This window comes from Trematomus bernacchii, unplaced genomic scaffold, assembly GCF_902827165.1.
Source record: "Trematomus bernacchii unplaced genomic scaffold, fTreBer1.1, whole genome shotgun sequence".
NCBI classification, from domain to species: domain Eukaryota; kingdom Metazoa; phylum Chordata; class Actinopteri; order Perciformes; family Nototheniidae; genus Trematomus; species Trematomus bernacchii.
In genome coordinates, this window is record NW_022988043.1 from 10,829,371 (window position 1) to 10,846,328 (window position 16,958).

The 16,958-nt window shown below is 39.5% G+C and overlaps 1 protein-coding gene across 1 annotated transcript; it reads right to left on the bottom strand.

Moving 5' to 3' along the window:
• Positions 1–1,139: 1,139 nt before the first annotated feature.
• On the bottom strand, positions 1,140–16,676 carry spef2 (sperm flagellar 2). The gene is made up of 38 exons (XM_034117685.1): positions 16,560–16,676; positions 16,077–16,179; positions 15,534–15,786; positions 15,116–15,286; positions 14,763–14,846; positions 14,221–14,294; positions 13,887–14,100; positions 13,588–13,776; positions 12,714–12,901; positions 11,710–11,881; positions 11,350–11,572; positions 11,129–11,191; positions 10,844–10,921; positions 10,648–10,688; positions 10,318–10,421; positions 9,855–10,102; positions 9,510–9,567; positions 9,065–9,219; positions 8,694–8,900; positions 8,463–8,590; positions 8,086–8,213; positions 7,471–7,609; positions 7,232–7,369; positions 6,900–7,046; positions 6,536–6,583; positions 6,219–6,278; positions 5,984–6,113; positions 5,764–5,871; positions 4,547–4,685; positions 4,115–4,187; positions 3,771–3,927; positions 3,575–3,681; positions 3,161–3,343; positions 2,943–3,035; positions 2,650–2,820; positions 2,146–2,346; positions 1,575–1,697; positions 1,140–1,327 (listed from the first exon to the last, which is right to left on the bottom strand). The coding sequence occupies exons 1-38, from the start codon at positions 16,615–16,617 to the stop codon at positions 1,262–1,264; spliced, it is 5,022 nt and encodes a 1,673-aa protein (XP_033973576.1). The 5' UTR covers positions 16,618–16,676; the 3' UTR covers positions 1,140–1,261.
• Positions 16,677–16,958: the final 282 nt, after the last annotated feature.

Below are 16,958 nucleotides of genomic sequence, written 5' to 3' on the forward strand. Positions count from 1 at the left end.
TGTAAGGACAACCTTGCTTTGTCAACAAGAAGTCCTTATGATAAATGATGCCCTTTTAACTCCGTAATCGCAGCAACAAAGTTAAATCCAGGGAATATCTGAAGCAAACAGGTCCTAAAACAGAGCTATGATCCAGACCAATGAAACATTTTTCCAAGATAAATTAGCAGGAAAAAACACAGAAGTGCCAATAAAAAACTCAATGTTCAAATGTTCAATGCACCACGTTACGTCCTGAAAGTCTTCCCTTGGATCTCAGGTCCGTTTAGCCAGGAGTAAAGACGGTTCATATGTCTGCAGTGGTCGATGTCAAAGGTCCGACATTAAGACTTTGATGAATTCCTTATTCAGAAGGTTTTGGATGCAAGTCTGCAAGTATGATACTGTCTCCATGATACATGTCAGCGGCACTGTTTCCTCTATAAGTCACTGAGAGGTCCAAGAGCCTTGGACCTGCAGTGATAATGAAAGGGAGGAAAAGAGAGAAAGGGAGGTGGGTCAGAGGGGGGTGTGGGTGTGTGTGTGTGGGGGGGGGGGGGTATCCCCCATATTGTTTCAAATCAGACAAAAAGAAAGAGTCACATTCTCTCAAAGTTGCTGAAGAATGTGAGCCCCTCCACTAATAAGAATAGAGAGGCATTTTATGATGATAATAATATTATTGTGACACCTGTACCTAATTGAAATTAATGTGTTAATAAGTGGCAAGTCACAAGAACAGCCAGCTTTCAAAACTGATTACCTTATTTACATGCTCATTAAAAAAGAAAACAGCATACATCGTAATTGTGATTGATAGGCAGGCGGCACTGACTGCTAGAGAGAGTAGCCACCAGAACACATTACTGCTGACGGGGCAGTGACAGGCTGACGGTGCCCTGGCAGGCAGTTGCTGGTAAGTCAGGCTTGACATGTAGGTTATCTTGGACAATGCTCTCATTGTAGCCACAACCAATGCCTTTCTGTGTCAGAAGGGTCATTAGAAAAACAAGTCAGTCAGAAAAACTGCTGGAGTGTATCGGGGGGAAAAACGAGTAAGAGGGGTCAATCCTGACATCATTGATGTTATTGTTGTCATTTCAACCACCGTTTGTTACAAACATTTCTACATGATGACGCAAGTTATGGTTGTAAATATATTTATTCAAAAATGAAATAAGCCATAGATATCATCGAAGATGTCAAAGGTAACTGTAACGAGAATACTTCACACGTGACCAAAGCATTTTCAATGTGGAGCAGAACATATTTGTGTCATCCTTTAGGAAACTGTTGAGCTGTTAGCCTCTCCTTCATCTCGATGAGCCAGTAGCACTCTATGAATGTTCTGAGGGACAAATAGAAAGGAAGAGAGAGGGGATTAAGAGATAGTTTAGGTAAACCAAAAGGTTAAAAGGGAGGAAGAGATGACAACAAAAGGTGAATTGGAAGGAGGTTTGATGCACATGATGGTGGACAGTGAGGACAGTGAGGACAGTGGTCACAGCAGCAAGCAGTGTGCTATTTGTGGATTCCAAACTACCAAACATTGTTTTAGGGGAACAAATCACAAACAGATGTGTGTCCAGACTTACTACAAGCTGAAAGTGTGTTGAGGTCTCCATCAAATCCTGGATGAAAGGGTGCAGAGAGAGAACGGAGAAGGGGATACAGTCTTCAGGCATGTAGCCCAGCGCTCTGAATATATGCGCCAGTTGCTAAGGGCAAGCAGAGAAGAGAAGAACCATTAGGGAAGAGTTTCCTTTTACTAAAATGGTTAATAATTCTAATCAGAGAACAATTCCTCAAAAAATTACAGAGTACAGATAACCCAGAATCATTCAATTACATCTATTAACAGCTCAAGTATATTGCTTTCATTTAATCCCGGGCATTGAAAAAAGGTTTAGTGTCATTTATTTGAAGTGAACTATGTTATATAAGGTGTGGACTGTCCCCTTCATATTTTAAAATTGTTTCGAAACATTGATGGTGAACAGTAGAAAGCAAAATAGAATACTTAATCTTCCTGAGGGATAAATACATTCTGCTGAATTGAAAATGAAGCCTTTCATATTTTAGTACATTAAGTCGATATTGTATTCCTTATTGAATTGAACTACTAATTTGTGCATTTCCTTTAAAGCCCAGTTTGATCTGTTATACCTCAGTGTGCTCCTCTTGACTCAGGCAGTCTGGAGGAAGGTGGATGACGTCTTTTATTTTGGTGACTTTATGGAAGATGACAGCGAGGAGAGCAGGGATGGACACTTCCTGTTCCCCCAGCAGACTGCTTGATGCTAACGCACACTCTGCTTCTTTGTAGTCTTCATCCAACTCTGTAGCCTCTTCTATATTGGGCATCGACTGTGTGTATAAAGCATACTGAAGTAATACTGTTGAATTCAAGTGCAATAGTCTGTACTGAAAAGAACACTCACTTGTTTCTTTCCAAAACAAATCACCAACCACAAAAATATCTGATGCATAAAAAAGAATCTTGTTGGCATAACTGAAAATAATAAAATGGGTTTCTCATATAACATTTGATCACCTGAAGACATCTGTGACAGGAAATAACAATGTTTGTGACTAAAGAAGATGAAGAAAAGGTGCTTTTGCAATGATTTTGCCTTTCATTCGAGCATGTTTGTGCTTTCGTTATCTCACCTTGACAAGATGTCCCTGGGAGGAGTGCTTGAGATGTTGTCCTAGCACGACACTGAGCGCTCTGATGAAGCCCTGTCTGGGGTTAGGGTCGGCTGCAAAGTACTGCAGCATGGTTAAATAATCCAGTCGAGATGGAGAGAAAGAGTGGTCCGCAAACAACTGGAAAAAAAACTAAGAAGGAAGATGGTTCTTTTACTTTTACGTTTGTTGTGTGCCATGACCACTTGAATTTCCCATTTCATGAATATTTATATTGGTTTGGATTGAAATTGTCAGACTTAGCAGGATGTTACCTTGCGTAGGTTAGCCAGACGGTCATAAGGTAGAGGCTCTGAGGGGTCTTCTGGGACGGGCAGGACACTCTCACTGGAAAACCACAGCTCGGTCTGGTGAGAAAGGACGAGTAACTTCAACATTTATTTTTATTTTCAGGATGCTTCAGTTTTCACAAAAACAATATAAAGTATACAGTATATAGTGTTGTGTCTGATTTGTGTGTGTGTGCAGAGACCTGTAGGTATTTCTCCTCGTTTATATAGCCTGTGTTTCCATGATCTGCTGCCTTGAAGCGTTGGAGCACAGTCAGCAGCTGTGACAGGGAGGGGAATGGCCAAGGGAGGGCAGCACTGAGCAGAAACTTACGCCAGTCTATCAGCTCATATTCATCTGTTAGCAGAGACACAATCTCCATCATCTAAGGGGAGGAGAGAAAAGGACAACTCTCCTGTAAGCAATGTGATGGTTCTTTTCTTGTAACAGGACGGTGTGGTGAAGGAGTTATTTTGTCTTGCTCTACTTTCTCTAGGTTGTAGTCAGCAGAGGGATTATTAGAATTAGAATTTGATGCTGTGAGAAATGGCAAATATAATAGAATACATAATTTGTGCTCTTGTGTTTTTGAGTGTCTGGAATAATTGAAGAGTACCTGTGTTTCATTCTGTTTAATCCAGGGCTCAGGCAAGGTGTTTTTGCCCAGTGTAACAACTATGAGATCCCTGAGCAAACTGTCAAACTCAAAACTGGATATGAGGCCTAAATGTTCAAAAGGAAGGGAAAGGATGGGTGTCAAATAGCAGGACTTATAGACCCATAACATTACATCCTGTCAGCTCTGTATTAACCTGATGGAGCAACGTTGCATAGCTGTTGGTGGAGGGACTGTAGCTGGGTGATTGTTGGGGTGGACCCTGTGGGTTTCTCCAGAGGAGCAGGGCGGGGAGGCGGAGCCGGGCTAGCCACCATGAGGCAGTCTCCATTCTGGTAGAAGTCAGTACATTCCTGGAAAAAAGAATATAGAAGAGTTAGAGGAGATTGTGGTTCACTGTCAAATGTCACATGCTGGAAAAACAATTGAAGTGTTATCCTCTAACTACCCTTCAACCAGTGAGCTCCACAATTAAGATATGGGAAGAATTTTTAAATATCTTACAAAAAAGTAAACAACCTTTAAAAATGCATTACATACCAACACCAGTTCAAATGTCAACTTATCACCAGCCTCAATGTGATGGCGGATCACTTCGGAGAGTTGATCAATACTAGAGAAAAGAGACACATGCAACATCAAACAGGACGTTTGGGGACAGAAATCTAATGTTTCACAAGAATTATGTATTTTTGTATTTATTCAAAATAATAAAATAACGAGGACAGTAACTCACTATTCATACAATTCAATTATGGGTCCAACATACGAGCACATTGACTTTATAGCATTATGACATGGAGGCAAAATAAAGACAGCATTTATAACACTAATCAGAAAAAGAAAAAAAGATAATACAGGGAGAGCAGTGCAGTGTTACATTATTGCTGCTTTATTCACATTCAAATATCTCTTCATGCACATGTAGCCCACACAATACCATACATTGACCCACACTGAACTGTACCATACCTTTTCATGGCTGGAAGATAGTGGGCTTCTAACCACTTCTCCATGTTGCTTAAAGTCTCCTCTGCTCTGCTCTGCAGGGAGTTCACTATCCTCAGACCGTGACCTTTTACCAGCGCAATGCGCATTTTTGCTGCATTCTCTAGAAAACACACACATGCATACAGCAAGACAAACAGAGGAACACAACCACATAAGTATAATGATTTTTTTACACACATATACATGTATGTTTACAGTAAGCACAAAAGTACACACATGGATACACATAACAAGAGACTCACCTGCATGTATATATATCATAGTATACAGTTCTTACAGCCACTTAGAACATTAAAAACATGTATACCCTCCTGAGACCCACCCATTCATTTTTGTCTCCTGTGGAGGACATTTGGTTTTGGTCCATAACTATGAGGTTATACATGCCACAGCATTAAGTCCAATTGTACTCCACAGAGGACATCCTGGGCTTTTCAAACATATGACATATGTGGGGGTGTGGCTTTGAAAAAGATAATTTCATTGTATTTCAAAATGGCGTCCATCAACACAAGCACTATTTATAGAAAGAGAAATGGTAAGTTTGTAATTTTGTAATTACCAGTGTTGTGAGTTCAATATTTTAATTAATTATAGTAAGGGAACATCTTAGGAGTTAGTGTAGTGAGTTTCAGAGCAATGTGTTTATGTTTATGAATGTCCTCTGAGGAGGGCATGGGGATTTGCTAACTTTTTATTTCCCCCATTTTACACAACACAAATGGAGTCCACTATGGGCCAAAACTAACATGTAGGTTTCTGTAGGGTTCATGGCAGACGGATGCAGTGGGAAAACATACATCAAGTGCCTCAAGTGTCAGATGTATCTCTGCATTTCAAAAAAGGATGGAGTTCTACAAATGAGGGCTCAGTATTTGTTGCATTGAGTTGTTGTGCTCTAATGTTGTCTAAATGTACTTGTATGTTAATGTTGTTTGTATACTATGCTTCGCATAACTAACACCCGATGTCCTCTACAAAGGACACATAATAAAACAAAAATAAAAATATATATTTTTAGTTTTTGTTAGTCATTATGTTTATACCACCCTAAAGACTTGTGTGATCAAAAAAAGGAAATTTGAAACCTTTTTCTTTCTGGGTCTCAGGACATATATGAAGATTAAATATATTGTTATTGTGATAAATAGAGAAACTACTGAAACTGCAGCGCATACCCTCTTGAGCCAGTGTGGCAGCATATTCTTTATGTATTTTCAGTTTGACATCTTCATGATGAGTATCAGGTGGTGCAGGGCTGGGTTCACAGGGGGGGGATGGTGGACCTGGAGGAACAAAACTTGGATAAAATAATGATGAAAAATACCTACTTTTTCAGAAACAACATGTTAGAGGGCACTTCTCCACGGCTTCCTTAATACTCTGCAAATTACATACCTTTCTTATCTTCGGATGACTTCTTCCCTTTTGCGTTTTTGTTTGCATCTGCAGGGGCCTGCTGTGCCTTCTCCTTCTCTTGTGGTTTCCCCTTCTTCTCTTTCATCTCCTGGTGGGCTTCTGCTGATACCTACACACATGTATAACCCATACACGTCAGGAATTAAAATAAATATGACTGTATATATATATACCCCCTTATTTACTTATGCAAACTGTCACAAACAAGAATTACCAATTTGCTGATGCCTCTGAGTACCTCCGTGTAGTCAGAGATCAGTTTATCTTGGGGAAGCTAGAGGTAACAATGAAAACAGTCAGTTTCTCTTATCATTAATTAATCATCACTGAGTGTTTTTAAATATTTTGAAGAACATTTTCTTTCAAATGTATTTAAGAATGACAAAACTAAAATGTCAACCATAAACTGTCTTAAAATATGGTACAGCTTGAAACATTACAAAGATAACTGGAATAATATATATTGTAGTCTTTGTGATTTTGACTAAAATGATGAAAGTTATATTCAGGATGACTGAGGGATGCCCTGACCTTGACAGGTTCCGTCTGATCCTGGATTTTCTCCTTGGAGTCGGGACTGCAGAGTAGGAAAAATGGGAGAAGAGGAGGACATTTCTTATGTGTGCATGTGTTTGCGGGAAGGATTTGAACTGTGAGAAAATGATAACATCCATAATGTCTTCTAAACCAGTTTGCAGTAAACGTAAAGTTAATGCTGTGTGTGATTGTGCATCATCCTTACATTTGAATTGTACTCTTATCCTATCTGACTGCACAGTTGCTCAGTACTGAGCAAATAGATCTTTCACTGACTGCAGTTATTTCTAATCATTTACTATTTACAGTTTTGTAGGTTTTTGACATATTTAGGTTGTTATGAATAGTATATTTCTTGCCTCTCGTCCTGATCCTTCACCTCTGGGAAGTCAAGAAGGGGGATACAAGCCAACCTGGAGGGTAGCTTAGGCAGCACCTCTCTGCACATGCTCAAATAGTAGACTCTTAGAATACAGAGTGTATCCTGGAGACGGTCTGACTCTACCTACACAGCACAGTGTATCCAAGGTTACGGTCACACAAAAGATTCATTGAATATTCCTACTGCACACATCATTAGAAAAGGACTGAAAACAAGCAGTGCAACAGGTATACAACAAAAAACATAATCCATTATATGAGTAAATGTTTGTTCAGTCAAATAGTTAGAAGATGAAAATGAGGATGCACCTGCATGAGTTTAGAGTGACAGTTGATGAGGATGACCGTGTGTTCCTCCAACCAGCCGTCCCCCATGAGAGCGGCCTTCTCTTGCTCGTCCTCCTCCTTACACTTGTCACTAATGTCCCAAAGACGTTCACGCAGTTCCTGTACACATGTCATAGTGTCGCCACAAGTTTTAAGCAGGTTTTATACCATTTTCATGATCAAATCAAGAATAACTGTATTGTATTAGAAATTGTTCTCACATCCAGTCTCAGATGCAGCTCTGCTTTGGTATCCTCGTCTTTCCTCATATCGTCAGGTATGCTGTTGAAGTCCTTTTGCCAATGAGACACCAACTCCTGCCTTAAGTCAGGACGTCCCAGGTAATGCTTGTAGTCCTCTCTACAGGGAACCATGGAATTACATATTAATACATGTAAACATATATCAGAGACAATTATTTTAGGTCTTATATTTTAACATAATTTTCCTCTTTTATTTGTAAAATATTTCTGATAAAGGACCATACGTTTAGAACATTTGGGTCACATCAACCTAATTAACCTAAAAATAAGTGTTTTCAAAATACTGAACTTACATACTGCATTTTTTTAATGGATTATAACCATTGTAGCAAAGATGTACAGCAACCCACACTGTTTTTTATTTACAAGGCATCAATGTGTTGCTTTTCATGTTATCAGATACACAGTTGTAAGAATGTACTGACATTTAAAAGCCAATAATGTAACTTCAGCGATGGATATCAAATATAAAAAGGGAGAAAAGACATGCATTGTGAAAATGCTTTGTTATGAGTTTGTTTGAACTGATTGTTCTCAAATAAACCTTGTCCACACTACTACAAATCAGTATACCTGATGTTGAATAGGTGATGGTTAATAACACTGCTTTGCGAGCGGATCTGCTGCATTACTGTCTTTACGTTTTTCACATAGGAATCACACACTGTGTCCCAATGGGGGCACATGAACCCTGGGACTTCCTAAAAATAGAGAGGGGGAGGGAAAAGATGAACATAGCAGGGGGCATGGATAGAGGGCAATCAAACAAAACAGTATATAGTGTTATGCAAGAGATTTGACGGAAGAAGATGACACTTTACATGTACTGTATCTTCAAATAATTAAAACAAACTATGCAAGGCAGGGTACCACAACTGTTTCTTAGAGAGGAAGTTCATCTCCAACTCTGATAAGCCAAACAAACAAATACTAATAAAAGAGTATCCTACTGGAGGAAGGGGTTCATCCACATATTCCCAGCTGGAAGGACCTGGGCAGGGAGACTCAGGTGGGTTTACTGGGACCCCCTTAGAGTCTTCATTGATCACTGAGGACATGGATGCCTTCCTAGAGTGCCCTATTGAGAAGTCAGACGAAAAGTCATTAAATCATCACAATAATAAAGATGAAGAATCTTGTTTTCCGATGGTCAGAAGACACAATGTACGACTACTGATCACATCCTGGGGAGGTAAAGCTTGTTTTGGAAAGGGACTTTAGACTTTGTGCTTTTTCCTCACTTAAGTTGGTTTCGGACTCTGTGGGGTCGGGGGCTTCGTGTGAAACGTCCTGAGGTTGGCCTGCAGGTGGAAGTTCAGCTGAAGAGGGGGAGTCAGGAGCTTTCCCACTGTCCAACATTACATCTTCAACAGGAGAAGTAGCCAGAGCTGGTGAGGGAATATATCGGAAGGTTGTGAGTAAATATTGTGTTTCTTTCGTCATCAGTGTCTGATAAAACATAGTACTTGTATTTTTTATGTTATGTAAGAAAGAAGAAAAGTATTCTGAGTCTACATACATTTCAAATAATACTAAAATGAAAACATGTTACCTTCCTGTGTTTGCATCCAAACTTGCTGCAGGACAGACTCCATCCTTTCGTAAAGCTCATCTTCGTTCACATCTGCATCAATACGGACCAGAATGCTTTGCTTTTCACCAAACCAATCCTCTAGTTTGGGCCAGGTGTCTTCAAAACCTGCAATTCTTAAAGGGAAGGGGAAGATGTTATGCATTAGACAGACAGACAGATAGACAGACAGACAGACAGACAGACAGACAGACAGACAGACAGACAGACAGACAGACAGACAGACAGACAGACAGACAGACAGACAGACAGACAGACAGACAGACAGACAGACAGACAGACAGACAGACAGACAGACAGACAGACAGACAGACAGACAGACAGACAGACAGACAGACAGACAGACAGACAGACAGACAGACAGACAGTAAATCAGTGGCAGTATTGTATTCATTTCAGTTTTTACCTGTGAGGAATCTGTGCCAGATACAAGGTCTTGTCTTTGGGACAGGCACTATCTTGATCTGCACCAGGTTGGGGGGGTAAGAGAAACACCAAAACATATTATTTATATTTAACTGGTTATTCGTGAATGTATTCATACACGCACGATCTAACAGTTACTTTATGGGAGCACAAAGCCACAGATACTTGGCATTATAAGATAAGATAAGATGGACTTTTATTATTCGCCGTGGGGAAATTCAGGAGTTAAAGCAGCCACAGAGTGAGAGTGAAAAACAGGACAGTACAAACTCACTATATATACTATAAAATATATATATATCAAACTCCCACCAGTGTAACATACCTGTATGACTGAAAGCTCGTCTGATCACACACTCCTCAGGGATGTCCAGCAGCAGAGCCAGGTCCAGTACAGGAGGTGGGGGTGTTGGAGGTTCGGGTGGATTGGGATCAGCAGCAAGGTCTGTCCTGCTGTTCACAACACAATTCCCTTCATCTACACACCCACCCAGGGCTCTCTCTAGCAGGAAGGCCTGGGTGATGTCCAATGGAAAGCCATCCAGGATCCATCCTGACTGAGCTGGAACCTGCCTATTAAGGACACCAACAATATGTCACTGTCAGGAGAGTGATCATGGGGGTTTGTTTATTATACATTTTATTCAAACTGTTTGTAAAAGTAGGACTGTATCCTTGACATTTCTCTGGACTATTGACTGTCAAATTAATTGAATATGGTAAAATTAGTATACAGTTGACTAAATCACATGTTCTGTTTTTAATATCAATACAGTTAATGAGTTTACCTGATAGCCTCTACTATGATGTCCACTACCAGATCATAAGGGATGGGGTTGCCTTGCCTCAGCTCTTTGTCTGCAGCCGCTCCCTGCATGGCCCGGGTAGACAGCTGCTCAAGAAACACATGTAAACAGGAATTAGTTAAATAAGTTTCATTCCAGATAGGTCCACATTTAATCTGAAAAAAAATGTGTTTTTTACTCAATATTCTCAAATGATTACATTCAATAAAAATTCATAATTTTGTATCATCAATGATAACGGTTGAAAGTTGGTTAGCGGTATACATTGTATACAGGTTACATTATTGTCAGCAGATCACAAACAACACTCACTCTTAAGGTGCTCTTTCTACTTGTCTCTTCAGTTTCAAGGTCTGAAAAACAATTAAATTATGAGTATCACGTCAAAAAAACAAATTAGTGAAATGCTTCATATGCAGTGCATTTTTATCAGAAGCAAAAAACACTATGATATACAGTACATTAAAGTGTAGCATACAATTAAATCACGCTGGCTTCAGTAACCCACCAGGCTCCAGTGATGTGCAGGATGTGAGCAACTGTTCATTGCCTTTCTCTTCCTGCTCTTCTGTGACCCGTACCTGATGTTTCAAGTTAAAATGTTTAAGATCATTGAGGTTTTAACAGGTTTATACATTTTGGCACCAGCATTAACAGCTACTGAGATTTTCTGATTCAGATATTCTCATGAAAAGTCCTTTAAATCTTAATGATGTGATAAGAATAAATACAAAATTGAATACTGGTGAAGTTACCATCCTGTTATACTGTATCTGACAAACCTGTTCTCCATTTCGGTTAGCATCCAGCGCCTCTTCAATGAGCGTGTCCGCTGATAGGATATTGATGCCATGGGCTAGAGCAGGAAACAACACACATGCTCAGCACACCATACTTTCTTATACCAAAAATGTTTTGACTACAGTTTATCACTCCAGTAAATATGTAATTAAGTGGTGTGAAATTGTGTTTGTGCGAATGCTTGCATCTTTGTTCTGATCACATGCTGTGTACCTTCAGCCAACTTGGCCAGGCAGGTGGTCTTGCCAGAGCAAAGCTTTCCCAGGACACAGGCCTTAAAGGTAAATTGAGGAAATGAGGGTGAGGAGGGTTTAATGATGGGTTGATGAACCATGTTCCTCAGTCGTTGGACAACGTGTCCAAGAATGTTGTTGTTGGTCAGGGGTAGTTTGGTCTCCCCTGCTTCCTCTGGCCATGCCCACTCATCTACCATGTTCTGAAAAAGTGACATTGTGGCCAAGTCAAAGAGGATCTTCACGCTCAGATGAAGCAGTTAATCGCTTCAGTTCAGCGTTTGTGGGAATACACACAAACAAGATCTGAAAACTCACTCCACTTGCTTTATAAACTCACAGTGTATTCATCATAGTCCTGGTTGTTCAGTATCTCCTGCTTCTCAAGTTCTACAGGATCTAGTGAGGGAGTGAACTCAATCTCTGGCTGCTGGCAGTTTATCGGCTCATAGAGAGGCAGACCATTGAACAGCAGTTCTTTCCACTCTCTCATGGACTTCTCTGGGATCTGACTGGACATGACAGCAGAACAAATTATAGAAGGCAACGCTAGACTACAAATGTCCAAATGTATTTACATTGAATCAAAAATGTTTTGTCAATTGAGCCATAATAATGATTTAACCCAACTGTATTTCAATAATGTTTCATCTTAGAGTTCATATGATAGATATGTCAAATCTAGTGGAATGCACAAATCTATACAAAGTGATTGTTAAGAATGGTTGTGTAGGGAGTGCATATATTTGGATATTATGTATTTGATAGTAAGAAGATTTAGACAGGATGTCAACACTTCCTGATTATATTTAACTACACTGGTCAGTTCCCATGTTGTTGATCTTTTCACAAGTTTATGACTCACAAAACATTTAGTTAAAAACAACCTTGCCCCTATGGTTTATTTTTGTATCTGTTGTGTTTTGCTTTATCGATGCCCTTCATCAATTTATTTTGTGATTTTTCTTTTGACCGTTTCCTGCCTTGAATTAATTCAAGCTGAACTTTCCTGTTCAATTGTTTTATTTGGTGTCAGGTTTTTGGGTGGTAGAGTCATTAGCCCATGTTTCATTATGTTGGTATAGTTCATTGTACCAACTGTGTCATCTTGTATACTCATTTAAAAATAGAGAAAATTGTATTCTGATCAATTAAAACAAATTAGATTATTCACTGCTGTACTGTTAAATGTGTTCAAGCATTGATAAATACCTCAAATAATGAAGTAGACCAAGTGAAAATGTATTTAAAACAACAGTAATTTCAACTCTTAAAATGTGATTGCTTAAATTACTTTTACAATCATTGCAGATGAAAGTTGATAACAATAATTGTGTGACATACTTCTCAGTGAGCTGTCGGTATTCTCCAACCTTGGTGCTCAAGTCCACTATCTGCTCCAAAATGTCCTTGCAGCTCTTAAAGTGCTTCTTGTATCTGCTCTGAGCTCGCTCAGCAGCATTCCTCTTACAGAATTCACGCTCCTTTAGGATATCTTCGGCACGGTCCAATTTAGCCTGCTGAGCCAAAGCCTATACCAGACCCCAGTCAGAGAAATGAAATAAGTGGAGAAGGCAGGATGTAAATGGTTCTACTGGTTACCACAGTTAGTCAGTAAGTAAAGAAGGAAATTGAAAGATGTCACATAGGTCATTTATTGTGCAAAAAACACGTTTTACTGTGTTTCCACACAAAGACACAAAGCAACAGACATGGCTGATATTAGAGGTTGCAGAAAAAAGGGAGAAATGTAAATCTTTGTAAGTAAGGATTAATACAGTTTACTAATTTGCCAATAGACACAGCATCAATAATACCACATTAAAGCTTTAACATTTATGTACATTCAATTATATATATTTGTTCCTAAATCATCTAAAATGAGCTTGACAATCTGCTCTGAGATTAATTGAGACATAACACCAGGACCATACTTTACTAAAACATACTGAATATTTAACACTGAAACCATGCTGGACCATGGCTGCATCCTTTGCGAATCATTTATCCAGGTATCTGCCTTTATTTATGAATTATATAGTCTAACTTTACCATTTATCTGTCTTTCTCTCTCGTCAGAATACCAAAAGCCTGGTTGATAACTACTTAAATACATCCTTTCTTCTCTTCCTATTACACCACCCATACTATCAATTACAGCCTAATACAAAATGACAATAGAGAGAATTATTCTTCTTCGTTATTCATCCTATCTCACCGCCTCCCTCTCCAGAGCTTCCAGGAAGTCCTTCTCTCTCCGCTGCTGGTACTGCTGCTCTCTGAACAGGCGGTTCTCCCGTATCACATCCTTCTGCATGCGTATCTGGAGAAGCTGAGTTGCCAAACGATGCTCCTGCTGGGTCTGACGTGTCAGACGCTTCACCAGCTGCTCATCTCGCCGGGCATCCTGCAGTGTGAGGAATAGGTGGCTGATCAATTAAGGAATGTCAAATAACACACTGTGAGAGCATAGCCTGTATCAGATGTATCTGAAACATTTTCAACTTGAAGTTTCACCTCTTGAGCTTCATGGGCCTTGAGCTGCTCCACCAGGAATCTGTCCCGTCTTTTCTCTCTCTGCTCACGAGCTCCAGCACTTTCCTCAAGCCTCTGTCGGATATTTTGTATATACTTGCTATTAGATTGTAAAGTCAGCTTAGTTCCACTTTCAGGGACCTCACAGCCCTGGCTGCTGCCACCAGGAACAACATCTCTAGGGACAGGCTGACCACTAGAAATGAAAAAGTTCAATACACACTTGTAATCATTGTCCCAATGTAAGATTTTATCAGGTTGCAAAACAACCAAAGCAATACAAAACAAATGAAGGGAATGTTCCCTATTTTCTCACCTTGAAGAGGAAGGAACAGCATAAGTAAGCAATTTCTTCCTTGTCTCGAACTGGGCTATTTCAGTCTTGACAGTCTGCAGACAAAAATGAATAACAATTGCAAAAACCAGAAGGACAAACAGACCCATGTCACTCCTTTACTTTTTGTGTATGCTGTGAAAAGTTAAAGGATTTTTTGTTGAACTCATGGCATGACAATTGCATTAGAGGTAGTATTGTATACAGAGGGTCATCTGTTGAAATTCCTTCTTAATCTGGAATATCCCAAAGAAAAACTTGGCAGAGAATTTGAATTAGAATGAATCTCCCCTCTGCAAGTGTTAAGCAATAACAAGCTTTTAGCAGTGACTGGGAACATATGGCGAACAAGACGAACACAGAGTTGTTGGGCCTGGATTGCTAAAATTGTGTGAAGGATATTTTTGAATGTCCATTGCAAGCATCTGCTTCTACAAACTCTATGCATACTTCTCTATAGCCATCAATGAAATTCCCTCTTTGTGTTGGTACATTTTCACATCATTCTTTAATCTGAATCCCACCTGCGCTTCTTGTTCATGGCGTTGATGCTGTTGTTGCCTTCTTTTAAGGTTGAGCTGTGAAGTGTAGGGAGGTGGCTTGGGCACCTGGACAGTAGCGGCCTGGTTACAAGTAATGATTTGTTTTTGCTTCTGACGAGACACCAGCAACTGCAACATAAACAGTTTCCACTCATTAGCATGACCCTTCTTTGCATCCATCAAGCGTCTGTGGCTCAATTCTAGTTGTATCAGCCGGGACAATATGTGAAGAGTTTATAAAGATATAACTAAAGATGGCCTTGAAGTCTGGTCAACAATTAATACAGGAAAAATGTACTACAATACTGCATTTGACTTTAAATGGTTTCCAGTACCTTCTCACTGTTGTTCATTCTCTTCTCATCCTGGACTCTGAGTGGTCTCTGTTGCTGGATGGGACGGGTCATCTCCAACCTGTCGTCCATTGGCTGGTACTTCTCTTCATAGTGCTGCGAGATTTTCTGTAGCTTTTGATCTGCATCACGCTTTACCACTTGATGCAGTCGCTATGTCAAAAAAGAAAAAAATATGCTTAATGTAACTGATGATATTGATTGCTTCTTGTAGATATAAGATTAAGTTAAACTAAATAAAAACTTTAAAAAATCATTGAAAGAATAAAGGGCAGACCACAGAGTAGTAGTTCCACTTAGCTCAATATGGTTTTACAGAAATAAAATGTGCTGTTGCCATAAGAAATAGGCCCGAAACCAAATGCACAAACTACAGTTACAGCTTGACAGTCCCCCTTACATCAGAGTAGATTTCATGCTCCTTTTTGTGCAAGCCTGCTTTGGCTGCGGGTTGCATTATTTCCATCAATGTGCCACTGATGTCTCCTTTCTTCTTCTTTTCAAGGGTGACATAGAGCTGGTAGAGGAGGCGTGTGGCAACACCCTGCTTCTCCTGCATCAGGTCCTGAGCTGTGTTCAGGTTGAAGGAGATCCCAAGTAACTTGAGTGTGGGCTCAAGGCGGGTGAAATTATTCAGTCTGGAGATGGAGGTGCTATGAAATAAGATAACTTTCATTATTTAATTATTACTATGAGAAAACTTTAAATGAGCTGGAAAAATAAGTAACCGTCTGCTTGTTTTTCAACAAAAAAACAATTGATTATTGATATGTAGATAAATAGATAGATAGATACTTTAATGATCCCAATTTGGGAAATTCTTTCATTACAGAAGCAGCAGTGTGTTCAGACATTAAAATATAAATACTTAAAAAGTGGAATAGAGAATTAACAATTAAAAATAAAATGATAGATAGCAAGAGGAAGAAAGAGGGCAACTTACTCTTTTTTCATAAACATACTGAAATCATTTTGCATCTGATATTTATGAAGAACTTCCCCAATTAGGTAGCCACTGGAGAAATCCTTGGTAAAGGACTTTGGCTCTGTGAAGGTTAACATGCGTTAATGTACTCAAACAGTGACAATTTCAACATGTGATATTCTTTTATGCTTCAAACTGAAAACATGTTGAAAAACCATTAAGTTATCGAAAGTGTTTAAAATGACATGTTCACTACCTAGCAAGTAACTATGGGTTTTCATGGTTTCCCCAAATGTTTTATTGGCCCTTTTTTATCGTTGCTAATGACACATCATAGCCTACCAATCAATATCACTTGACTGTGTTGATAAGTCATCAACTGTCTTTCTAATTCGACGTGTAGCTTCCAAAATGGCGCTGTCAGAGTTTTCAAATTTAACGTTAGAGTTAATTAGGCTAGCAGGTAGCTAGATAGATAGCGATAACTTTGTTTACACTTACCAATCGCTTTTGACAGCTTGAGTTCCTCGTTCAGCCACCTGCACAAAATATCCGTCATCTTATGTCTTTTAATTAAAACCCAGACTATATACTACTGCATAATAATGGACATGGTTGAAGTTAATCGTAGGAGCTCGATAATAACTGTTGAAAAACAGCCGAGGAAATCCCAAGGCAAGGGGGCATTGTTGCCATGGTGACGCGTCAACAGAGTTGCCCAGCACGCGGGGGGAGGATCAAGCTGGCCCTGAATCAGTTTTCTTTTCTACGCTCAAAATAATGGTGGGATGCAATGACTGCAAACTGATCCAGAACCTGTACAACTCCACACTTAAGAGGGCCATCAGGGGCGTTTGTATTTTTAGCAGCACTTCACTGCAGCCATCCTTTTGCAAATTA

Excerpts from the sequence above, each read along its gene's own strand:
- spef2 (XM_034117685.1), bottom strand. The coding sequence starts at position 16,617 with ATGACGGATATTTTGTGCAGGTGGCTGAACGAGGAACTCAAGCTGTCA. Across the intron at positions 14,101-14,220 it reads GCTGTTCCTTCCTCTTCAAG|TGGTCAGCCTGTCCCTAGAG; the intron begins GTGAGAAAATAG and ends TTTCATTTCTAG. Across the intron at positions 12,902-13,587 it reads AAGCTCTGGAGAGGGAGGCG|GCTTTGGCTCAGCAGGCTAA; the intron begins GTGAGATAGGAT and ends GGTCTGGTATAG.